General features: G+C 40.2%; 1 protein-coding gene across 3 annotated transcripts in view; it reads left to right on the forward strand.

Moving 5' to 3' along the window:
• SLC13A1 (solute carrier family 13 member 1) overlaps positions 1-8,090 on the forward strand; it is an 82,491-nt gene extending 74,401 nt beyond the window's left edge. For 2 of the 3 annotated variants that reach the window (XM_020803093.3, XM_020803094.3), the window contains exon 15: positions 136-8,090. In XM_020803093.3, the coding sequence (XP_020658752.3) occupies positions 136-273 (138 nt within the window). In that variant the 3' untranslated portion in view covers positions 274-8,090. The remainder of the gene's footprint in view (positions 1-135) is intronic. The other variant, XR_013536972.1, reaches the window with a different exon arrangement.
• Positions 8,091-23,902: the final 15,812 nt, after the last annotated feature.

The following is a 23,902-nucleotide window of genomic DNA, read 5'->3' on the forward strand; positions in this document are numbered from 1 at the left end:
CTGAGATAAAGCAAGGACTTCCTATTTCATAGACTGTAACTCATACTCTACACCAGCTCTTCTCAATATATCATTTGGTATCCAGAATTTCTTTAGAAAAGTTGGACGTCTGGTTAATCTCTCTCTCTTTTTTAGGCGAAAGCTGGCTTGGGTGTCAATATCATTGGAGTCGCCGTCGTCATGCTTGCAGTCATGACATGGGCTGTGCCCTTGTTCAATCTCCATACTTATCCCACTTGGGCACCATCAATTGCCAACAACACTGGACTTTAGAAATAAAGCAGTAGGCTCTTTTCCCTGCTCCTCTTGTGTAGGCGGCAAGCTGATAGACCTGTGTGGATTGGTCTAGGATATTTTATGCTTGTTGTATCCTTGTCTCAAAGGCTAGTATATCTGCATGGAAAGTTGCAGCTCGAACACTGCAACAACAAGTGAGTCTACACAAGTGTCTCATTAATTCCTCCAGTTCAGATTTTACTGAGGAGAGTCAGGGGGTTAACATCTGTGATTACACACATTCGTTATGAATGGTGATTTGCCCCTATTCTTAAGGCTATAAAGTAAAATATTTGACAGTGGAGTAATAGCTACAGAAGTGCCAAGAACCGGTCCTTTTGTCCTCCTAAATTCATGGCCAGTGTGTTTTCCAGTCCCAATGGATTCATTAATATTTTCTATGGTAGCTTTAAAACAGACCAACATGATCATTGGAGTATATGAAGCATATTGTGCCATATAAACTAGGTTCTTCACTGTGAACGTACCTTTCCCCATAGTAGTAACTCTTGGCATCTAATGGGGAAATATTTTCTAGAATTATAAACATGAGATGGAAGTTTCCAAAGGCCAAGCTGTCAGTGGGTGCAACCGTTGGGCAGAAACAGAATATTCTGCATTTGCATCTTTACTATGGGCATTAGATGATACAACAGAGGGTCAAACTAGCTGATAGCATGTATTCAGAAGAAATGCTCCCCTAAGTGATAAAAAACATCTGTTTGTCATAATTCATGCATTTCTTCACTTCAATTCTGTCTTGCATTAAGGAAGTTTTGTTTTGTGATTACTCACTTAAAGCAGTAACTGAATGAAACATGGCTTAGTTTGAAAGTCTGAATGTCATGGCATGCATCTCTGAGGAAATCTAGTTGACAGAAGGAAAACAGGCTTACTTCAGAGAATACACATAACCCTTGACATCTAATTTGACCTCGAAAAGTTGAGTTTACATAATTTTTTCAAAAACCAATAAATCACACCATATCATATTGATTCTACAATTGTTGAACTGAATGCATTACACTGATTCTGTAGGATTTTTATTCCTGTATTTTTAAAAAACTAAATATGACCTTTTCCATTAATTTCCACTGTATTCCAGTTGCGCTCTGTGTGTATGTGCTTTAATGAAAACAAATAATCATGGAAAAATTATGCCAATTTGTCCCATTCTGGTGATATGTGATTGCTTAAAAATATTTATATAAACTTATCCCACTCTGGAATACTGGTTATCCAGATTCATGTAAATATAAAAATGCAGAATAAGTTCCCTATTTATTGAAATGCCCTCTTCTTCTAATATTTGGATAAATTATAATGGAGGAAATCCTTCTTGTTTTTTATTTTTTATTTTAAAGGCCTGTTCTATACTAGAAACTCCAAAGGCATCCGCCTCTGTATAGAGTGACACTTTTTATTTATTTGTGTTTTTCTGTTCAGAGCATACCTTTTTCTTGTAATAAACTCTGTGTGGGTGGGTGGGTGTATGTGTTTGTGTGTCTGGGGGTGGGTGGATGGTTGTGTTTGGCCAGTATCAAGAATTGCAAATCAGGACATTCCATCAGTTCTTTCACAAAAAGGATCATATCAGCATAATGAATGGTGATAGTTTTGAAAGATTGGATTTATTAATTGGAGGCTGAGTCTTACAGATTGTTGGCGTTCACTCTTTATGTTGGTAAGTGGAGCTGGGATGTCTATACTACATTATATAGAGCACGTATGCACTGTCTAGATTCGTTATAAGATGCCTTACAGTACTTATAGAAATGTTCCCCCCCTTTTAGCCTCAGTGAGGTTTTGGGATGCAGTAGCACATTTAAACATCACAAATGTTTCATTAGAAAATTACTCTTCTTGGTGGAGTGGAGAGAAAAAGAATATGAGATATCTCCATTGAAAAATTATTTCAGAGGCATTTTGTCTCAGGTCTGAAGGTGGGGGTGCTGTAGCCAGATAATCTTTCCACATGCACCCTAACCTCCTGGAATCAGAGTTCTGGCTCGAGTAGAGATACTACTCAGATAAAGCAGCCTCTCTTTTTCTTTGCAAGCAGTCATGTTTCTGCGTCCAGTATTAAGGCTGGGGGAGGAGGCAAGGCTAGGATGCTCCCCTCAACATGTGCGGGTTGCGTGTACCTTCTTAGCAACTGAATAGGGCTACAAAGAGAGGTGAAACAGGAGACATTTAAGCTATACATTCAGTTGCTAAGAAGGTACATGCAACCCACACGTGTTGAGGGGAGCATCCTAGCCTTGCCTCCTCCTAGCCATGCCTTAATACTGGACGCAGAAACATGACTGCTTGCAGAGAAAAAGAGAGGCTGCTTTATCTGAGTAGTATCTCTACCCAAGCCAGAACTCTGATTACAGGAGGTTAGGGTGCATGTGGAAAGATTATCTGGCTACAGCACCCCCAGCTTCAGACAATCATGTTTCGTTGTTCACTGCAACCATCAGAGACAAACGTAGCATGCTTTCCTCCATTTATATGGGCTCTACTCACCTCCTTAACAACTGAATAAGGCTGATCTCTCATTTCCCATTGGCTTCATACTGCAGTGGATATATCAAGAACAGGGAGAATTACAGTAAATAGAGCAAGCGCAAGTCAAGCTGAAGTGCATTTTTATATGTTGCCAGTCCACAGTATGTTGTGTTACATCCGCTGTGAATGTTTAGATACAGAAATAATACAATGTTTTGCTTATTTGCTTGCTTTCTAGATACCCCTAGGTAAGGAAAAACGATGAATCCTCCACCCACTTAGGCCCTCACCCAAATTAAATTGTTATCTCAACGGGCAATCACAGTGAGCAGAATTTTAAACTAAGAGCTTTGAAACTTAAAGAACACAGAGAAATTTGCTCAGCAAGATTTAACTGAGTGGAATGAATTGTCTACAGACCACACACGCTCTCATGCAATGCTTGCACAATTTTCAGGGATGCATCAAATCATAATAATATTCTCCGTACATGGACAGCCAGGTATTTTCTTTTCCTAAGAATTGTTCCAAAAAGGTGGATAATGGCTATCAGGAAGTCACAATTTCTTTCCTGTTTAATAATAGGAATGTCCACACATTTACGTTTCCTGCTTGTCTAATCTGGAGGTTTCCTATAAGCCATTTGAGAAAATAATAACATGTCCCAGAATATCAGAGGAGTACTTAAATCTATAAATGATGCACTTATTAATGTTTCACTCTGATGTGCATCGGAATGCATGTTCGCAGTAGAATGCAGAGTTTTAACTTCGGTCTGTAAACCCCTTAATAACCACCTTGATCACTCATCCATGTGGGATGAATAATTGAGACCCTAATCCTATCTCACTGGAGAGGAACAAATTAAGTCACAGTTTCCAACTCCACAACTCTGTGACTTCACAGTTTAAAATCCACAAGCCAACAAAGCCTGTATTTTACAATGATTTACACCATGGTCCTTGAAAGGAAAAGGTCAGCAAATGTACTTGAGCAGAAATTGCAATTATTAGAAGTAATCTGGAGTAAAACCTGTTTTACAGGCTGAGAAATGTCTTCCAGACAATTTCACATGCCCTACTTAACAGCACTTTCAAATATATATCCCACTGTTGACATTGCTGGATTTTAAGTATAAAAATGCAATTTTCATTTCCCTTGCAAGCAAGGGTTTAGGGTTTAATTGATCTATAGCCATTCAGCAAGATGAATTTCCAGTCCCATCCAATTTTTTAAAAACAACTTTTCTACTTATAATTTTATTTGGTTTGTCAATATGCAGAGGACTGCCAGTTCCCATGGTTTCACTTATCCCGTCTGAAAGCATTAAGTAAATGAATAAATAAAACCACAGAAATAGGTGTTTCCAAAGTGTATTACCAGAGTTGGCCACTAGAGGTAACCAGAGACCTATGCTATATATACAGTATAGCATTTCTAGTCTCATGCTTTCCAAGGTCTCTGCGGGAGGCTTGGAACTAATTCCCCATGGATACAGTGATCCTACCATATTCTTAATTTTAATTCTTAGCACATCAATTTGTCCCCAGTGTTGTACACATTAGGTAGGAGCTCCTCACCACCACATATTAACCTGACCTCTCTGTATAAAAATGTGTGTGCAAGCCACCAGTTAATACATGACGGTTTCAGCAAAGCCAAGGTCTTTCTGTTTTCTCTTCTCTCTTGTGAAACTGACACAGGGAAACTTTTGTGACGTACAGGAGGACCCCCTTATTCACCAGATCAGTATATGCTGATTCACTTATCCACGGTCTGAAAATATTAAAAGAAAAATCATAGAAAAATCTATTTCTAAAGATGAAGTTATCAGAACTGGCCAGTGGAGGAGGCAAGAGACTGTGCTATGTATAGCGTTTGCTATTAAACTAGGATCTGCTATAATCTATGTTTTTCAGCATCTGCAGGGGGGCTTGGAACCGATCCCATGTGGATACGGAGGTCCTGCTGTATTTGCAGGTGCTGTTGCTCTAAAACCAAGATGGTGTAGGCACTTTTTTTCCTCTCAAGGAGGCTGGTGCAGACAATCATACTTTAATTTTTAAGAAGATGTGAAACTTACAGTGCTGCAACCAAGGCCATCCCTACTGTTAGGCGGAGTGGCTATCATAAAAGGGCAGCTAATTATCAGTTGTTTCTTTTTGTTGCATTTTTCGCTACAGAGCACAGAGAGAAGGTCTTGCAGGATTTTCCTTTTCTGTTGTTAAAATAACAGGACTGGGTTAAGAAATCTATATATAGAAACTGATCTGGGGAAATGGAGAGGGGTTTGCTGTTTCACCTGTAGCACCAAAATGTATTAGGGCAACCCTAGTTAAAACAGAGAAGGCTTTGCCTGTTCTAATCAGTTTCATTAGCAGGGAATGACAGAAAAGGAAGCAGAGAAGAAAACTAGAAAAATTGCTGTATGGTTATGTCTGATGAGTCTAGCCATAGAACCAGCTAGATTAGCATCCAATAAGCAGGTGGAAGAATATTTTCACTTGCAGATGCTGGAAGGGTATGGGACATCTAAGGTAGAATTAGCACCATGTGTGGAAAAAAACAGCACTGTGGGCATTAACTAAACAGAGAATGTCCTCGGGTGATAATTAAAATCAGAGTTTGGAAACCCCAACATTTTGAACTACAAAGTAACTTTTTCATGCTCTAAAATTCAAAGCACTTTGAAACACTCCTCAATTTCATCATGGTCTTATTCATACCAACAGTTCTTATTGTAAGAAAACAAGTTACCGTACTGTTTATTATAGAAATGCTCTGTATTAAAAAATAATACAGTAACTATTTTTAGCTAACTGGAATAATTCTCTACTTAACTAAGTTGTGAGTGCAAAGAGCCATGATTGCCCCTCACCACCACTTCAGTACACAGGAAAAATGTTTCATTTTTTTTCTCCCAGAGAGGCTCGAGAGGTAAATGTGAGAAGGAAGGAAGTGACATCAGAAGAGAGCTGAAGAATACCAGTTAGCCTAGGCTCACAATAGGTCAGAACAGGTAAAGAATATTCTAGGAATTCTCACACCTTTCTGGAGCAGAGACATGTGTCTTCGTTACAGTAGGATGAGTGAAACCCAGTCACCTCCAACACTTTCACCATCTATTTTTTAAATTGGCTTTAAAATATCACCATACATGAGCTGGCACCACAATATGGCTCCTTCTTTACCCCTCTGAAATGAGAAAGGACTTACAGTCAAGGATTGCTTGAGGAGTTCATGTGGTCTGCACCTGTCCTTCCTGGACTAATATGCAGGATCCAGTTGTCTTCGACATGGTGATTCGTTAGAGTGTGGTCAAAGTATAGAATATGTATTTAAATACAGATTTCTATGCACAGTTTTGCAGTTTTTTAAAATGAAGATTGGTGCTAAAATAGAACAGGACAGAACCCTGAATTAACCCATGCTAAATTGACATGGACCAGAAATGGAGCAATCTTTCCACTCCTCCCTATCTGCGCAGCCATTTTGGTTCCACAGTTTAAATGCCGTGCTTAGGCAAAATGTTTATTGATGGAGGTGCAAAAAAAAATGTGATTGTATTCTTTGGCATGGCCATAAAGCAACTATACACTCAGTGTGGGATATTTAGACTGCCTAGCTTTAAAGTACCATTAGCCTATTATTTTTAAAATAATTTATTGTTTTGATAACAGTTTCATCTATCAGCTTTATGTAATTCCATTTCCTTGCACAATGGTTTTATATTTTACATCCACTGTGCTAACTGAAGCAATGCAAAGAGAGGTTTATCTCTGTTTATCGCTATACTGTATATGGTTATTGCTCACTATCAAATCCTAGCTCAAGGTAGAGAAGCTTTAACTCTTGACAAATTAGAATTCCCATAAGCCTTGGCTGATAGGGGCACCTGTGACTCTAGATCCCAACCATCTGTTAGAGGTCCACCACCCCTGCCATAAGGGATATATAGATATTATAGAAATCCCACTGAACTCAAGAAGGCTTCTTCCAAGCCTATTTGCACAGAACTGTAGTCTTCTTAATAACAGTAATACCAGACAAACTGGTCAACCTGTGTATATTGTCAACACACGTATGCGTGTATCTTCATCCTCTTTTGTAAATCGCTTTGCTATTTCTTTTTCTAAACTGTTTGTCATGTTTTCCCTGTGATATAGTGTACAATTGCTTCGGTTTATGGTATCCTGTTGCCATTAGTTGTTTTTAATTGTAACATGTGAAAAAAGTGATTTTTTTGGACAAAAATCACAAGGTATGATTGCAAAATGTGCTTGTGTAAAAATAATAATAATAATAATAAAATACTAAAAATGCCTTGAAATTTAGTTACTCTAAGCATCTAAAGTATCATGTATTAATGTAACAAGTCCACACTCTAGTAAATGATGTCTAGAGTGAGTGGGAGACACAGATACATGTTTGCTTCTAAAAAAACACTCATTGGCAAAAGAAAGGGAGGGGGAGGCGAAGTATGGTCGCATTTCAAAGTCTAAGAGATTTATTTCAGTATGACCATTCATGGATCACTTCTTCAGGCACAGTAACATCTCTGCGAACTGCCGCTGATAGCAATGCACATGATGCAGGTATCTCTTTCCTGTGGAAGCTCATGCTGCAATAAATTTTGCAGGACTTGTAATGCTTCCTGAGAATTTCAGTTCTGGGGAATATAAAAACAATAGGGAGTGTACTCTGTTTACATAGGTTGTGACTGGGTGCACCTGTGAATTTCCTGATGTTCTGTGGCGGCATTCTTGCATTCTGCTTGAACTCTTTATCTTTCTAGCAAATTAGCTCATTCAGCATCTGATTATGCCACCTGTCTCTGGATTACACAATATTGTTTCACTCTCCCTTTCCCTTGTGTACTGCTGAACATCCAAGCTGGAAAAATGCACTGATATTTAAAACTAATTAACACAGGCCTCAGAGAAAAAGGGATGGCACTGGGGTTTGGGGTGCGGAGAGGTAATAGGAGATGAGGATTGCTAAAGAGATCAAAGCTACTGATTGCTGTTGATAGCTGGCCTTTTGAAGTGCTTGGGGAACTAGGAATCATTCATCCCACCCCCACTCCTGCGTTAATCCAAATACCTGTGAATAGAGCATAGGCATGAGATAAGACTTAAGAAACAACAGAGTGCTGCAGTATTTGGACAATGTTGGTTGTTTTCTAGGACATACAACCCAGTGGTTGATGATACTAACCCTATCCAGTAGTAGCTGTAGAAGGGGTAGCCATGTTAGTCAGTGCAAGCCTTATAGGTGAAAACAAAGGAAAAATTAAAACAAAAACAAAAACAAAGCAAAAACATGGTGGCACTGCAGCAAAAACCATGCAAAATATTTCAGTTCATCTCTTCTGTTTCAAAAAAGCAAAGCAAAGCAAAGTGTGCTCCTTATACACCACAGCAAAGCATTTAAAGCACTGTGAGCAGTTTACAAGTTACCGTACAGTGGTGCCTCGCTTAACGGGCATTCGCTCAGCGATGGCCCCTATGGAGTTTTTTCGCTTTGCAATGTTCGCTAAGCGGTTCGCTTAGCAAATATCGCATAAAGAAGTGGGGGAGAACAGCTGATTGGCGGTTCCAAAATGGCCACCGGAAGGTCCGCGCTGCATTTTTGCGCCCTGCCCTCGCTTACCGAGGGTGCAAAAATGGCGGCACTATGGAGGAACATTGCTTAACGGTGAGTTTTCAAGCCATAGGAACGCATTCTATGGCTTTCCCCGTTCCGTTCAGCGATGTTTCTGCATAGGGAGGGTTAATCCGGAATGGATTAACCTCGCTATGCGAGGCACCACTGTATTTTTAAATGTATAAGACGATACTTTTGTCTAAAATCTTTAGACTAAAATTGTGGGTCATCTTATACACAAACGTAAGCTGAGGAGAACAAAAACAAGTGGAGGGGGAATGAAAGTGATCCTGCCGTGCTTTGATCGCTGCTTTTCTCACCACGGGGCTTAGCAAAAGGAGGGGGAAAGCAGTGATCAAAGGGCTGCAGGATCACTTTGATTGCTGCTTTCCCCCTCCACTTGCAAAGCTCCGTGGGGCTTAGGAAGTGGCGGGGAAAGCAGCGATCAAAGTGATCCTGCAGCCTTTTGAACGCCACTTTCCCCCTCCACTTGCTAAGCCCCATAGGGCTTAAGAAGTGGCGGGGAAAGCAAAAGCAGCAATCAAATTTTCTAATCTGGGGTTAGAAAAATGGGGGTTATCTTATACATTGAAAAATACAGTAATTGTGCAGGCTACACATTGCCCCCCCCCCAAGAGCCAGGTACTCATTTTACCGACCTTGGAAGGATAGAAGGCTGAGTCAACCTTGAGCTGGCTGCCTGGGATTGAACCCCAGGTCGTAAGCACAGTTTGGGCTGCAGGACAGCAGTTTCACCACTGTTCCATGAGGCTTTTTTGCTTTGCTTTGGGATTTCCATCCTATTACACAGGATATAACCCATATTCGGGCATTTACTATAATTAAGGGTGGGAATGTATTTTTGTTGCAGTTAAGGGGGTTTGATTTTATATTTAGAAGCCGCCTAGAGTGGTCCGGTGGTCCAGATAGGCGGGGTATAAATTAAATAAATAAATAAATAAATAAATAAATAAATAAATAAATAAATAAATAAATAAATAAATTTCCAAAGTTCTCACTTTTCATTATAATAAAAATGGAAGAACTGGGGAATTTAAAGAATGAAGATAGGAGAAGCTGAAAACTACAGATTCATCCATATAGACTCTTAGTTTTGAGTGCTTAACTTTTAAAATCTTAGGAGTCTTAAAAGCGATACAGTCCAGCAACACATTAGGGTTTCAGTGACATACGTACTTAGGGCATGTCTGGACAGGCATTTATCCCCCTGTGTGGGACATTGCTGGGGCAGATTGGTCTGCTCTTTTTTTCCAAGGGTCCACATGATGAGTGGACCAATTTTCTCCAATTTGCACACAGGACACCACAGTGAGCCCCTGTCAGGGGCTTCTACTTTTTTGGTGCAGGTTGACACACTTTACCATAGTCCATTCCTAGTGCAGTCAGGTGCTGGATATAGACTAAAATCGAGCCATGCAGCTCTCAAACTGCCACGGCTCCTTCTGGTTTGCATTTCCAGTATCATGAAGTGGCTTGATAAACTAGCTGCTTCAGGATATCTGCAAATATAACACTTAAGAAAGCAAAGACAGACATGTGTGTGTGTGTTTTTCTGTTCCCCCCCCTTCTTGTTTTTGAGGGGGGGTATCTGTTGCATGCAAAAGAGAGGTGGAAAAGGTAAGTGCAGCTGTAAGGGCAGAGTGCAAATGGAGAGGTATGCATGTATTGATAGCACAATACAAAGTACACAGTAGACTAGGACCCTGTATTTCTGGGGGATCAGTTCCAAACCCCCCGCCATGGATGCTGAAAAACATGGATTACAGAAAATACTATTCTAATAGCTCCCTCTATTTCTGGTAAATTCATCTTTAGATATACATATTTCTAATCTGCTTCACACCTTCCAAGCAATCCCTGCTTCTTCCTCTTCTTTTTTCTCCCTCTCTCTCAAATTGTGCAAAAGAAAAGGCGCAAAAGAAGGGGATCCCTTCCTTTTGTCTCCATTGGTGACACTGGGGTGGTGGTGAAAGGCAACCCTTCTGTGCATACACCCCTTTCTCTCTATCTCACCCTCTTTCCCCCCTCCAAACTCTGTGTAGCCAAACAGACTGGTTTCTGGCTGGTTTTGACTGGCTGGTATTTTTCCCCTGCACTGCACTGTCTAGCCTCTCTCTCTCTCTCTCTCTCTCTCTCTCTCTCTCTCTTTCTCTGCCATTTGGCCATGATAATTGCACTGTTTGGCATATTGCTTCTGCCTCCCAATCTCAATTGACCCCATTTAGATTTCACCAGCCTGCACCTTTGTATACCCAAGTTTAAGATGATGCCACAAGTCCGGTTCTCTTTTGTACAACTTAAAGAACTGTGAGTCTCCAATATTGCCTGGCTAAACCTAAGCACATTTACTATTCAGTAAAGCTTACTTTCAGTAAACATGCATAGGACTGTAGATTAACACACATCAATTTGACAGTAAATCCCATTGAATAAATTAGGGCTTGCTTGCAAATACATATGCATGAGATCAAGCTCAGCACTTCTTTTCTGTTACAAGACACTTGTTGTTCCTCTTCTACCAGAGACATGAAGGCATTACAGCTTGGACCTTCAATGTTGTATTGCATTCAGCTCAGTCTCCCAGATTGTTCAGCTAATAAATACTTCTTATTGCACTTCTGTTCTCATTTGTGTGTGATCAACTGTACTTTTTTTGTTTCTCATTACATGGCTTCAGTATTCTAGCTTCCTGCATTGTATGAATTTTATGACTTCTCAATCATTACAAGTCATTACTAGAAACTTTTCGAAGAGGTAGCAATGTTAATCTGTTTCAGCACATTTGAGGAAGTCAAGTATAATACACTGTGGTTCATGTTAAAATAAATCAGTTTTTCTGTTCCCAGAAGATCTCTCTCTCTCTCTCTCTCTCTCTCTCTCTCTCTCTCTCTCTCTCTCTCTCTCTCTCTCTCTCTCACACACACACACAGACACGGAGTAAAAGAGATCTTTTGACAAAATAACCTCACAGACAGTAAAATAAATGGGAAAATTGTCTGCCCGTATCTACCTATGTGTGAAGTTGGAACCAACATACTGACCCTAGTAGGACTTTCAAGGTGAGATATTTAAGGGGTAGCTTTACCAGTTCCATAGTTGGGTAAATAGCTGAATGAGTTAGATATCTAACTGTGGAGTCAAATGTTGGGAATTTGATTCCCCACTGTGCATCCCTGGAGAAGAGCCAACCTGTGTAACCTTGATCAAGCGGCACAATCTCATGGCACCCTTAGAAGTTCTAGAGTCACTGTCAGTTATAATTCACTGAATGACACATAATTATTTATCAGTTCTACCCCACCCCTGTAAGGTTCCATGATTGAGAGGGTATTCAAACTCTGGTCTCTTGAATCCTAGTTCATAACTCTGTCCACTACACCACAGCAGGTCCATCGATGGCATAACAAAAAGTGATAGTTCTCTTTTTTTGGTTATTTTTGGAAGAGGGAGATATGCTTAACTATACCAACTCCACATTAATAAACATCAAATCCAATTTTGATGCTATTTTCTTGCTACTAGCATTGGCAAAACTCTGTTGCATTCATCAATGTGTTGAACATTATAGCAGATAATGCCAAAAGAATGAGCGAATGAGACTTCTATGTGACTTGATATATTTAAATGGACCACACATGGCATTGAAGAAAAAGAAGTTTTAGTTGTGTGGAATTCAAATGAAGAAAATCTAGTAGATAGGAAGTCCCATGAGGGTCATGTTTCAACCATAAGTGGATGATTCAAAGTGCTGAAATATTTTCTGTTGAACTCAGTTAAAGACTTTCAAGTTAAACCATGATGAATAGCATTAATTGCTCACATTGTTAATACTGTCCAAAAGGCAATCAAAATCCATGAGCTTTTAAAGCTAGCAGCATTCAAAGAAGCAATTTCACCTAAAAAGCAATTTATGGAGACCAAAGTATCTCAGGAATAACTTGCTCTGTCTGTTCATTGAGTTTATTCCAGTTACTTAGATGATTTTTTTAAAATTAAGGGTATACTTTTTAAAATAAACAAGAACTGATGAGGCCCTCTATATGTCCCCAACTATAGACATTAGGTGGATATTCTACTTAACATTTGATCATCTCTTTCTGTTGTTTGCTTCAAATGAGTTAGCTTTATTTTGCATTGGAGAAAGATTGGTCCCTATTTTTTTAAAAAAAAAACATCCCTTCATCCTAAAACATGGCAAATGCTGTGATAGTCTGATGTGCATGAACACACAGTCTAGTTATGGGGCATCACAGAATTCAGCTTAGTCTCTACAGCCTTAGATCCCCAGATGTTCTTAGACTAAAATTCCCAGAAGCCTTCACTACTAGCTGTGCTGGCCAAGATTTCGGGGAGTTTTACTCAAAGAATATCTAGGGACCCAAGCTTGTAACAGAACTTGTGAACTAAATTATCTTCCATTGCTTTCAGTGTGTCTGCTCTAAGTAGGACTATACTAGATTTAATTAGGGCTATGTATCAGTGTTGACTAAAGCCCAAGTTACTAAAAGAATTGGCCTGATCTGGAGTGATTTGCATGAGGTTCATCTTGAAGCAGAATGGCTAGATTAAGTTCTAGTAAAAGCTAATATAGAAATCGATTTGGATCCGGAGCTGAAACTGAATTCAATGGGACTCAACTCATTTCAGACTCTTTTTGTCCTTGTTGTTGTTGAAAAAGATGAACTTTAAAGATGCATAATACGCAAATGCCTGCAGCTATGTATCTGAAATTTGGCAGATTTATTGCTCTCTTCAGGGTTTATCACTTCTCCATATTTCATAGCATCATTGGGGTGCAAAGTAATAGCCTTTTTAGTTTTCTGCTGGAACTTAATGAGGGGGGCTTTATAAATTGATTTGAATTAGGGTCACAATATCAAATTGAATTGAACACATCTGGAGTGCTATGGTTGTTTTAGTGTTCCTCTTCAGCCTTAGTCTAAATGTTGATATTAACAGTTCAGGGTTTGCACCACAGTCCATACTTGTTCTTGTTTTCATAAAGACTATATTCCACCTTGTGTGCTTAATTATACAATCTCTTTGATTTCTCTATTGGCCATCTGGTGACATTCTGACCATCTGCAATAATCTGTTAGCTTGTCTGAAGCACATATTTACAATAAACAAGATACAGTCCTCACAGAATTCAATGAGTCATTCTCTTTCTTCATTTCTGATTCAAGGCCAAATTCTCTGATGACATCTGTTTCTGCATTATTTTCTACTTTTGCACTCAACTCACCCATGGTTATCAGCAAGCACATGCTGTTTCTTTGTGTGATCTATTTCCTTCTGGACACTTGCGTAAAAGCTTCAATTTCCTCTTCCTCAGAATATGTAGTCGGAACATAAACTTAAATGATAGTTATGTTAGTGGGTTTTCCATAAAGTCTGGTTAATATGGTTTGGACACACATTGCTTTGTTCTCCTTAACTGCTTGTTTTATGCCTTACCTCGCTATTAGAGCAACATTGTTTCTTCTGAGTTCCGTGTTTCCAAATTTGACCATATTTCTGGCGAGTTGTCCTGTTTCATGCTTCGTCAAAGTTCATGAAGCACGAAGCTCATCCCCATGAACCGATGAAGCACAAATGTATTTGTTGATTCATGGGGGGTTACCAAAAAAAACCCTTGACCCCCCCAACCCCCACTTCACCATGTGCCGCCACCACACCCCTGCCACTCCTGCTGCTGTGGAAAAGGACACTGGCTGCCCTTTGAAAAGATGGCAGCTGTGGCTTCATTTAGGGTAGGGAAGCTGCAGCTACCATATTTGCGACGGGCAGCCTGGATTCCCTTAAGGCGGGGGTCAGCAGGGGATGGTGAGGGCAGCAACTAAGGTAGGGAGAGGAGGGGGTGGGGGATAGGCTGTGGGGGTTGGTGGCTTATTATCAGCTCAACGATCACCTGATAGGCGGGCCAGTAGGCAGAATGGGAAAGGCATAGGAAGAGAGGGAAGCCTCTGGAACCCACGGATATGAAGGGATGAATATTTAACGAACCAGCAGTTTCTGATGACTATCACGATCCATTTTTTTAAATTGTCCCCATGTCTAATATTTACGTACTTCAGTTGCTTGGCCTTGTGGCATTTCAGCCAAAATAGCATAGCCTTGACTCTAGTTTTAAAATGGCAGGGGTTTGATCACTGAATCTTATTAGTCAGCTTGGTGTGAAATAGCTGCTAATAAATAATTTAATTCTCTGCAGCTCAACTCTATTCCATTATGTCCCCTTAGAAGAAGAAGGAGTTGTTTTGACTTCTCACTGCATGATATCAGTAGTGTTGCCAGAGGCAAAGTTAGCCATTACATTAATGTTTGTATTTTAGTGTGTTTCTCGCAAAAGGGATGGGACATTGTATAACAATAGCAGGACAGCATACAGAGAACCTGATATATGTGGTAACCTTTATTCTCAGAGACAGGTTTATATGCCAATAATGCTATAAAGGTGATTTGCTAAATTATGTAATATTATTGTCTCAGGGCTCATTCAGATGGGCATTTGTCCTGCTGTTTGGTAGGTTGCAGGGCAGATTGATTCACTCTTTTTTCTGGCAACCACACAACAAGCAGACCTATTTGCCCTGGGGCACCCCAACGTGCATCTTTTTGAGTCCCTGTCAGGGGCTTCTTCTTTTCTGGTGCAGGATGGTGTGCTCTAGTTTATTTTGTTCCCAGTGTGTGTGATCACTGGGAATGAACTTGGAATGAGCTCTCAAAGCTCCTTCCATCATCATAATCATAACATTTATTGGCATAAAACATAGAGCAAACAGCAGTCCTCAGATAGATGGGGGATACATACCCCATATAAAATAGGTCAAATAGCCTCAATGCAAGCAGAATATAGCAGTACATACTTAGTTTCAAGGTAACACCTAGCCATTATCCATGATCTGTAACTTATACAGAAAGGAATAACTAATTGCATCCATTTGACAGGTGAGTTTGTTAAAAATGCAGTTCTATGCTGCTGAATTAATAAAGTAGTAAATTTGGCCGTCTGTCTGGTGTAGGTTTCATTCACGCCTAGCAGAAGATTTTACAAGATTGCCTCCTCCGCCCATCCAGTAAAACTAACAAGAAATGGTGATTTGTCCCCATCTCTAGTTAATATCAATGCTTTAACAGCCTACTATGGATATGGATAATTCTTCTACCAACTAATACAGATAGCAACTATTCTCACTGTTGTTACTATATGTACATATGCATTTTCATATAGGAAGTCTCTGATAACACTAGTTCACATTCTGGTAATCTCAAGGATTGACTACTGCAATGCTCATTACATGGGGTTGCCGCTGAAGGTGGTTCGGAAGCTGCAGCAAGTGCAAAATGTGGCAGCCAGGTTGGTCACTGATACATCTAAATTTGACCACATTTCACCTGTCCTGGCTCACTTGCACTGTCTACCGGTGGGCTTCTGGGCCAAATTTAAGGTACTGATGTTAACTTGCAAAGCCCTTTATGGTTTAGGACCTTGCTACCTGTTAGAGCTCCTCTCCCTCAGGTCATCTTCCCATCCTACCTGACCCTCCCAATACTTGATGCTGCAGGTGGCCACTCCGAGAGAGGCCAGAAGTCATCACCCAGAAACCAGGCCTTCTTGGTAGCGGCCACCCCACTCTGGAGGTGCAGTTGGACCTCACCTTCCTGAGCTTTTGAAAGCAAGTGAAACCCTGGCTTTTTATCCAGACCTTAACAAACCTCAACAGTTTGTAATACTAGTTTTGTCATGAGTTTATGCTGCCCCATGGTTTGCCTAAGCGGTTTTTGTTTTTATATATTCATTTTAAAAGATTGGTGAATATTTTTGTTATTTGCTGGACACCACCCAGAGTAGTGGCTTGTCCACTAAATGGGTGAGGTCTAAGTTTAAACAGACAAACAAACAAACAAACAAACTAACTAACTAACTAATTAACAAATTAATTAATTAATAAGTATGTTATTTTACATCTCTCTCAAGGACCAAAAGCAGCTCACAAATTATATTTGTTAAAAAACACCCAACTAAACTACAATAAATTATGTCACTAAACAATTAAACATAGTGTTAAAATAATCAGTCAAAATTGTTTACTTATTCAAGAGGATTTCAGCCATTACATATCAATGATTTCAGAGTTCTGATCATAATGGTCTTGTGGTTTTGGGTTGTATGTAGTTAGCTGACCTTGACTCTTTATTAAGGGAGTGCAAGAAACAAATGAACATTAAAAACTGAAAAGTCCCATTTATTTCAATTGGAGAGTAAAAAGATACATGTAGCTCTATGAACAAATCCCATTTGAATGTAAAGATAGATGAAAATGGCTAAGTCACATCCCGTACATACTATTGTTTGCCTTGTGGATGAAAGCATAAAGGATTATGAAGGGCTGGCTTGATGTCACTGTAGACAAGGACACAGGTAAACATGAAAGTAAGTGACAGCATACTGAACAATAAATGTAAGGGAAACAGTCAATTAAATAGTGAATATAAAGCAGGTGGTTATAATGTACTGAAAGCTATCTGATAGGATTACAAATGTCATACTTAAGACAGGCATGCTATAATATTTCTAGGACTATTAAACAAACAAACAAACAATAATATCTACCACCATACATCATTTCCTAGCTCAGCAAAGGTTCCGAATTGAGATTATGGTGTGAACATTACTTTAGATCAGAGGGCAACTTGAACAAAGCAATGAAAGAAGTATTGAGAGAGTACAATATAAGGTGAAACAGCAGACGCAATCTATTGGCTGAAATGTATCAAAACACAAGAATGTGTAAGCTATGCTGTGATAAAGGCAGAAAGCACAGAAAAAGAAAATGGCCTTCCTATAGGTGTATCACAACTGTATCAAACAAAAGATGGGAGATCAAATGTTTGTTATGAGCATCCTTCCACTACAGCTGCATCCTGCAATAGCATTTCTGGAATAGCACACTGCCTCCCGGAATGTCTTCTCTGGGATGGTCCCCCCAAATCTCACAAGTGGAATCCACATGTCAAATTCTGTTTTAAAACCTAGAACTCAAAAGAATAGAACAGGTTTACAGACCTGATGGGAAGGGACTTAAACAAGCCACATTTGAAAATACGAATGGAAATTAAAACAGGTTAACTGCCTCCATTTCAAGTCTTCCATGTAGTAAATTCATAGCAGAGCTATCCCATATTGCTCCCTCCACTTTTGTCACCTGAGTCATCTGAATTGCAATCTGCTAAACTGGAGGAAGGAGTTGAAATGGCAGCTGACTCCTGGTTGGTCCTGAGATAAATGCTGCCAAAAATGCCAGCATTAGCAGACCACTGGGAGGGGTGAGGTGATGCAAGGACAGCTCTCCCTCTGTCCTTTAAAATTGTCACTCACCTTGGCTAAAAGTTAATTTTATTTTAATTTTAATTGTATTTTATTTTAATTGTATTCTATTTTTATTTTTTTATTGTGTTTTAATTGTATTTTAATTGTTTTATCTTTTTTATTGTATTTTAATTGTTATAAGCTGCTCAGAGACCTTTGGGTAGTGTGAGTTGCATATACGTTAAATAAATAAATAAATAAATAAATAAATAAATAAATAAATAAATAAATGAATGAATGAATGAATGAATGAAAAGTTCTAGAAGCCAGGACTCATAGACCCGTAGAATACTTGGGTATTTCAAATGTCTTATTTATAACATTCTTCCAGAGCTAGACCTACCGTTAGGTAGGGTGGGAAAACTGCTTCTGGTGGCAGATACTTCCTGGCCCAGAAGAAAGAGTTGTGTATGTTTCACAGGCTACTGTGTATGTCCTTAATCAATCTGCTGTCCTCTATGCCAGTGGTTTCCAACCTTAGGTCCCCAGGTGTTCTTGGACTGCAACTCCCAGGAGCCTTCACCATTAGCTGTGCTGGCAGGATTTCTGGAAGTTGTAGTCCAAGAACATCTAGGGACCCAAGGTTTGGGAACCACTGCTCCATGCCATTGCTAGTCTTGAAGTATGCTTCAACTATCAGCCCAGTTGGCTACCCTACATGAAATGGATGAAGATGTGATCTTGTCCCTTTCCTCATTCAGGAAGATATTTTAGGCTAGCTCTGCATCTGTCTGAAGAACAGAACCAATCTCCAACAAACTGGTATCTCTTCCAAACATTGGCTAAGAAAAGAATGTATTATATGCCATACAGATGGCTGTGAGAGTTACTTTAATGTGATGGATAGTGTGATGAATCTTAGTTTGAATCTCTGCTTGGTTATGGAGGCTCACTGGGGGATAGCATTGTTATTGCTAGGTAAAGGTAAAGGTTCCCCTTGACAATTTTTGTCCAGTCGTGTTCGACTCTAGGGGGCGGTGCTCATCCCCGTTTCCAAGCCACAGAGCCAGCGTTTGTCCGAAGACAATCTTTCCGTGGTCACATGGCCAGTGCGACTTCGACACGGAACGCTGTTACCTTCCCACCTAGGTGGTCCCTATTTATCTACTTGCATTTGCATGCTTTCGAACCGCTAGGTTGGCGGGAGCTGGAACAAGCGACGGGAGCTCACTCCGTCGTGTGGATTCGATCTTACGACTGCTTGGTCTTCTGACCCTGCAGCACAGGCTTCTGCGGTTTAGCCCGCAGCGCCACCACGTCCCTATTGTTATTGCTGCTGCTCCATAAATACCTCACAACCTTATAGACCATATTAGAGTTTCAATAAGTCAGATATGATATGATAACACATAACAGACATGAACAAAAGACTAAATCTGGGCATCAGCCACTAAAGTCTCACTATGCATCAGAAATTATAAAAGATGGTGTAGAGTAGTGGTCCCCGACCTTGGGCCTCCAGATGTTCTTGGACTACAACTCCCAGAAGCTTTCACCACCACCTCTGCTGGCCAGGAGTTCTGGGAGCTGAAGTCGAAGAACATCTGAAGGCCCAAGGTTGGGGACCACTGGTGTAGAGAACCAACTATAATATTATCTGCTATTGCTACCCATTGGTGCCTCAGTTCTCAAGGTCTAGGCATATCCTGCAGGCAGACTCTGCCCTCTGCTAGCAAGGCTGTCAACAGCAAGGAGCCTGCCTACATGTGTTGGTGGAAAGTTTTGCAATTTGGAAGATCTGGGAAAAATCATAATAAGCATTCGCTCCAGATTTGTGTGAGCTTAGTCATGTCTCCATCACCTGCTGTGATAATTCCCCTCATTATTATGCATGACATAATATTTTTTCTCTTGCCATCCTACTCCTCCATTGTATATGGGTTTGCCCCTGACTGATAGACAGGCGAACAGATGGGCATTTGAGAAGGATAGGAAAGGAGGACGAAGGGGCAGCAGAGCTGACAATATAGATGACATGGACACAGAGGAGAAAGGGACAGTGGCATGGTCCAGTTTTGTGCCATCAGCATCTGCCAGGTCTTGTGTCTATTTCCTTGTCTAGGACTGGTAAAAGGTGCAAACCCAGCAACTTTGTGACAATGGGGAAGAGTTTGCCAGGAAGGTAGAATAGGACAGCTGCACCAACAACTTCTTGACTTAAGAATTTATATAGTGGCTGATGGTTTCAGCCTTTCCATTCCTTCCTGGTTCCCATTGCATTCTGGGGTACATAAATGTTCCACAAAATAGTGGCCAATATCCTGTTTGGAGGGGAAGGACGATTGTGTGTACTTTCCTCTGCTTTGTCAGGTCCCCCATCGCATGACTGGCCATACAACCAACTGCACAACCAATCTTGAAGCCAGTACAAGACAAGGTATACAAAGGGGAGCCTGCCAGGACCGAAAGAAGGTTTATGCAATTGTCCTTCCATGTCATGTGACTCAATAGAATACTATCCAGTGAGCATCCATGTTTTTCAGACTAATGTGCATTTCATAATAGACCAAGACTTAGGGCCAGAAAACATACAGATGACACAGTAGGGCAAAAGTCAATTAATATTATTTAAAATTAATAATATTAGTTAAATATTAGTAGAATGTCCTACAAGGACTGTGTGGGGCACTGAGGACTGTAGTCAAACTCACTTACCCCTACCCAATCCAATTCATTTTTTTCCTGCTATTCCTTTGGAAGTAGAAACATTTCCGTTCTAAGGATATCAATATGACGGTTATAAAACATTGGGTGCCAAGTGCATTTCTAGATGGCTGACTCTTTCCCGCATTTTGGCTTTAGCAAATGCATTATCCAGCAGCAGCCATTCAGTTCAGTAAAGCAATAATTGTTTTATAGAGTAAGATGAAAGAGAGCAGAAGTGCATGTCTCCAACTGGCTATTACATCCTGTGTTGATTTTTAAAATGGGCACATTACTGGAATTTTATTGTAAATTAAAGATGAAGATTCCTGTAAAATCTAATCTATGATAATAAGAAAATGTGTACCCGTCCTAAAACCAGGAAACCTGGGTACCTGAAAAACCATTCATGCATACTAAAGTGACTATAAATATGTACATCTTAGAGTTCTTATTTCTTAAATGGATTGGTTAACTTTAATATATTTTAATGGGTTGGCATCCTTGAAGCTTGCAGTATCAGCTTCAGACAGTATGTGGCACACTTTTCCAACCAATGCATAGGGTTGTGACAGAAACAGAGGGGAATAATTTAATAGATGGCATTTGCAGGAAACACCCGTCCCCCTGCTGTGGAGCAGCTTCCATTCATAGGAACAGAGTGGGGTGATCTCTCTTCTCTGGCAGTGTAGAAGGTGAAGTATGGTAGAAGCCTTGTCTCAGTTATGGCAGATGTAATATATACAATATTAATTAGGACTATGCTGACTTTTTCCTCTCCTGTTTTCTCCTATTATTTTCATTCAATGTGGCAGAAAAGAATTTCCCCTCGAAAATGATTTCAAAAGAGAATTTTTAAAAAATAAAATAAAATAACAATTCTCAGGGGTGAGACTCAGAATTTTTCTCCCTACTTCACTTATGAACAATGTGCATTTTATAATACTTATGAGGTGGCAAACGAATGTTTGTGGATGTCCTGTCTTTTATTATACTGTCAGAAGAAGCCTCTCTAGTTCCCCACACATCAGTTTGAAGCCCAAGGGAAGATGTCCTCTCATAAGTCTTTCTTCAGATCAAGAAGAAACCAGGGAAGTTGCAGAGTTATGAAGAGATGTGTCATAGAAAAAAAAACACACAACCAAATGCACCCCATGTAACTACTTTGCAATGTTATTAAATTCCAGATTACCTAGAGAATGAGGCAGGAAAATGAAAACTTCTTTCTTGGGTTAAATAAAACTTTCGGAAAATCGAAGCACACATTTTGGCAGAGAGCTTGTTCTCACTCTCTTGTCTGAGCTGGACAAAGCAGTGACTTCCCTCCCTCTTATTTACTACAAAACACACAGGAAAGGAGCTGTACTATAAGCATTTGCAGAAGAGTCAGAATGTATGGCCTTTGCAGGGGTGGGGGATGATTATGGTTGTTTGCCCCAGGAGGCTGATGGAGCTATATGGTTTCCTCAGGATGTTTCCTGTTGCCTCAGTTATGTTGAAGTCTTGGCTGACCTCTGGAACAGAGAAATGGCAGGGCAGTGGACACTTATGGTCTTCCCATGGAATGGAAACAAACTGGCCTCTAGTTTCCTAGAGATCTAGTTGTAGAATGAGTGGGCAGAGACGGACAGTGAGGATGGTAGGAAACTCAGAGCAAATGTGACCAAACAAAGCCTATGGATTATTGGAAGGCTTATTCTGTGTCAGCAGTGACAGCAAAGAAGCCTTTCTTTTCTGCCACCATTCTGTGTGCACAAAGTTGTCCAATGCAGTTGTTTCAAGTGGTCAGGAACTGTTAAGACTGTGGCCCACAAAGAGAGAATGTGGACCATTCGTCAGCCTGCTGTGAAGAATGCAGGCATGTTCCTTGGAGAAGTGAGAGCTACCTCATGATCCTTGCCCCTACTGACTTATAAAAGCAGCCGGAAAGAGAATGGCTGAGAAGATAAGGGGAGTGGTGCATGCTTCTTCTGAACAAGTTCATGTTCTAGCCTGCTTAAAAGAGGAAGTCATATGATCTTTGTTGAAAAACCCTCCTTGAGTCCCTTTACACTTCACAATTATCAGCCAGTCTCAACTGTTCTGTATTAAGACACGTTTCTGGAATATGTGGTGGCTTCACAACTCCAGGACTTTCTGGATAATACAGATTATCAAGATCCATTTCAGTCTTGCTTCAGCCCTGCTATAGCACAGAGGCAGTTTTGATTGCTGGTAAACAATCTATACTGGGAACTAGATGGCAAGAGTATGTTACTGTTGGTTCTGCTGGATCTCCCAGCAGCTTTCAATATAATCAGCCCTGGTACCCTTCTGGGTCATCTCGCTGGATGGGATTTTGGGGCACTGTCTTGCAGTGACCTCGGTCCTTCAGGAGGGGCAAGCTCAGAGGGTGGTGCTGGAGGACTCAGCTTTGACACCTTGGGCATTGGCCCGTGAGTTCTGATCTGTCCCCTACATTAAACATAAGCATGAAACCGCTGGGAGAGCTTGCCTTCCTTTTGGAGTTTGGCACCACCAGTATGCTGATAATACTGAGCCCTGTTTTTTTTTTCTCTTTGCATCTGATTCTAGGGAAACTGTTTCTGTTCTAAACTAGTGTCTGGTGTCAGTAATGGGCTGGATGAGGGCAACCAAACTGTGGCAGAATCCAGACAAGACCAAGGTGCTCCTGGTCAATTGAAAGGCAGATGAGGAAATAGGAACAACCTCTGCTGAATGGGCCTACTCTCCATCTAAAAAACTCAGGTTCACAGAATGGCCACTCTCCTGGATTCATCCCTAAGCCTGGATGCCCAGATCGTGGCAGTGGCTGGTGTGTGTTTACACAACTAGCCCACCAGTTATACACAATCCTTGAGAAGTCCTATCTGGTCATGGTGACACATACCTTCCTTAAATCCTTCCTATCTATCTATCTATCTATCTATCTATCTATCTATCTATCTATCTATCTATCTATCTATCTATCTATCTATCTATCTATCTATCTATCTATCTATCTATCTATCTATCTATCTATCTATCTATCTATCTATCTATCTATCTATCTAATTTGTATTCCACCCATGTGGCTGCAAAGACCATTCTGGGTGGTTTACAACAAAATAGGACAATAATAACAATTTTAAATAAAAACTGCATAAACATAACAAATTAAATATACAAAATAGGCAATGAATACATACTAATCATTAAACTTTTTTAAAAATGCAATACCAAAGACATTTAATAAAAGCATTTAACATAGCTGGATCAGTAATTTAGGAGCTGGAAGAAACTCTGCATTCTTGGAAGGCCTGTCTGAATAACCAGATTTTCAAAAGTCTCTTAAAAGTCATCAGTGAAGAGGCCAGGCAGATACGAGTATCAGGCGGGAGTTGATTCCTGAGATGTGGTGCAACCATTGAGAAGGCCCAGTTCCTGGTCTTTCTGGTCCTCTCACAAGGT

Source organism: Pogona vitticeps, chromosome 5 (assembly GCF_051106095.1).
Source record: "Pogona vitticeps strain Pit_001003342236 chromosome 5, PviZW2.1, whole genome shotgun sequence".
NCBI classification, from domain to species: domain Eukaryota; kingdom Metazoa; phylum Chordata; class Lepidosauria; order Squamata; family Agamidae; genus Pogona; species Pogona vitticeps.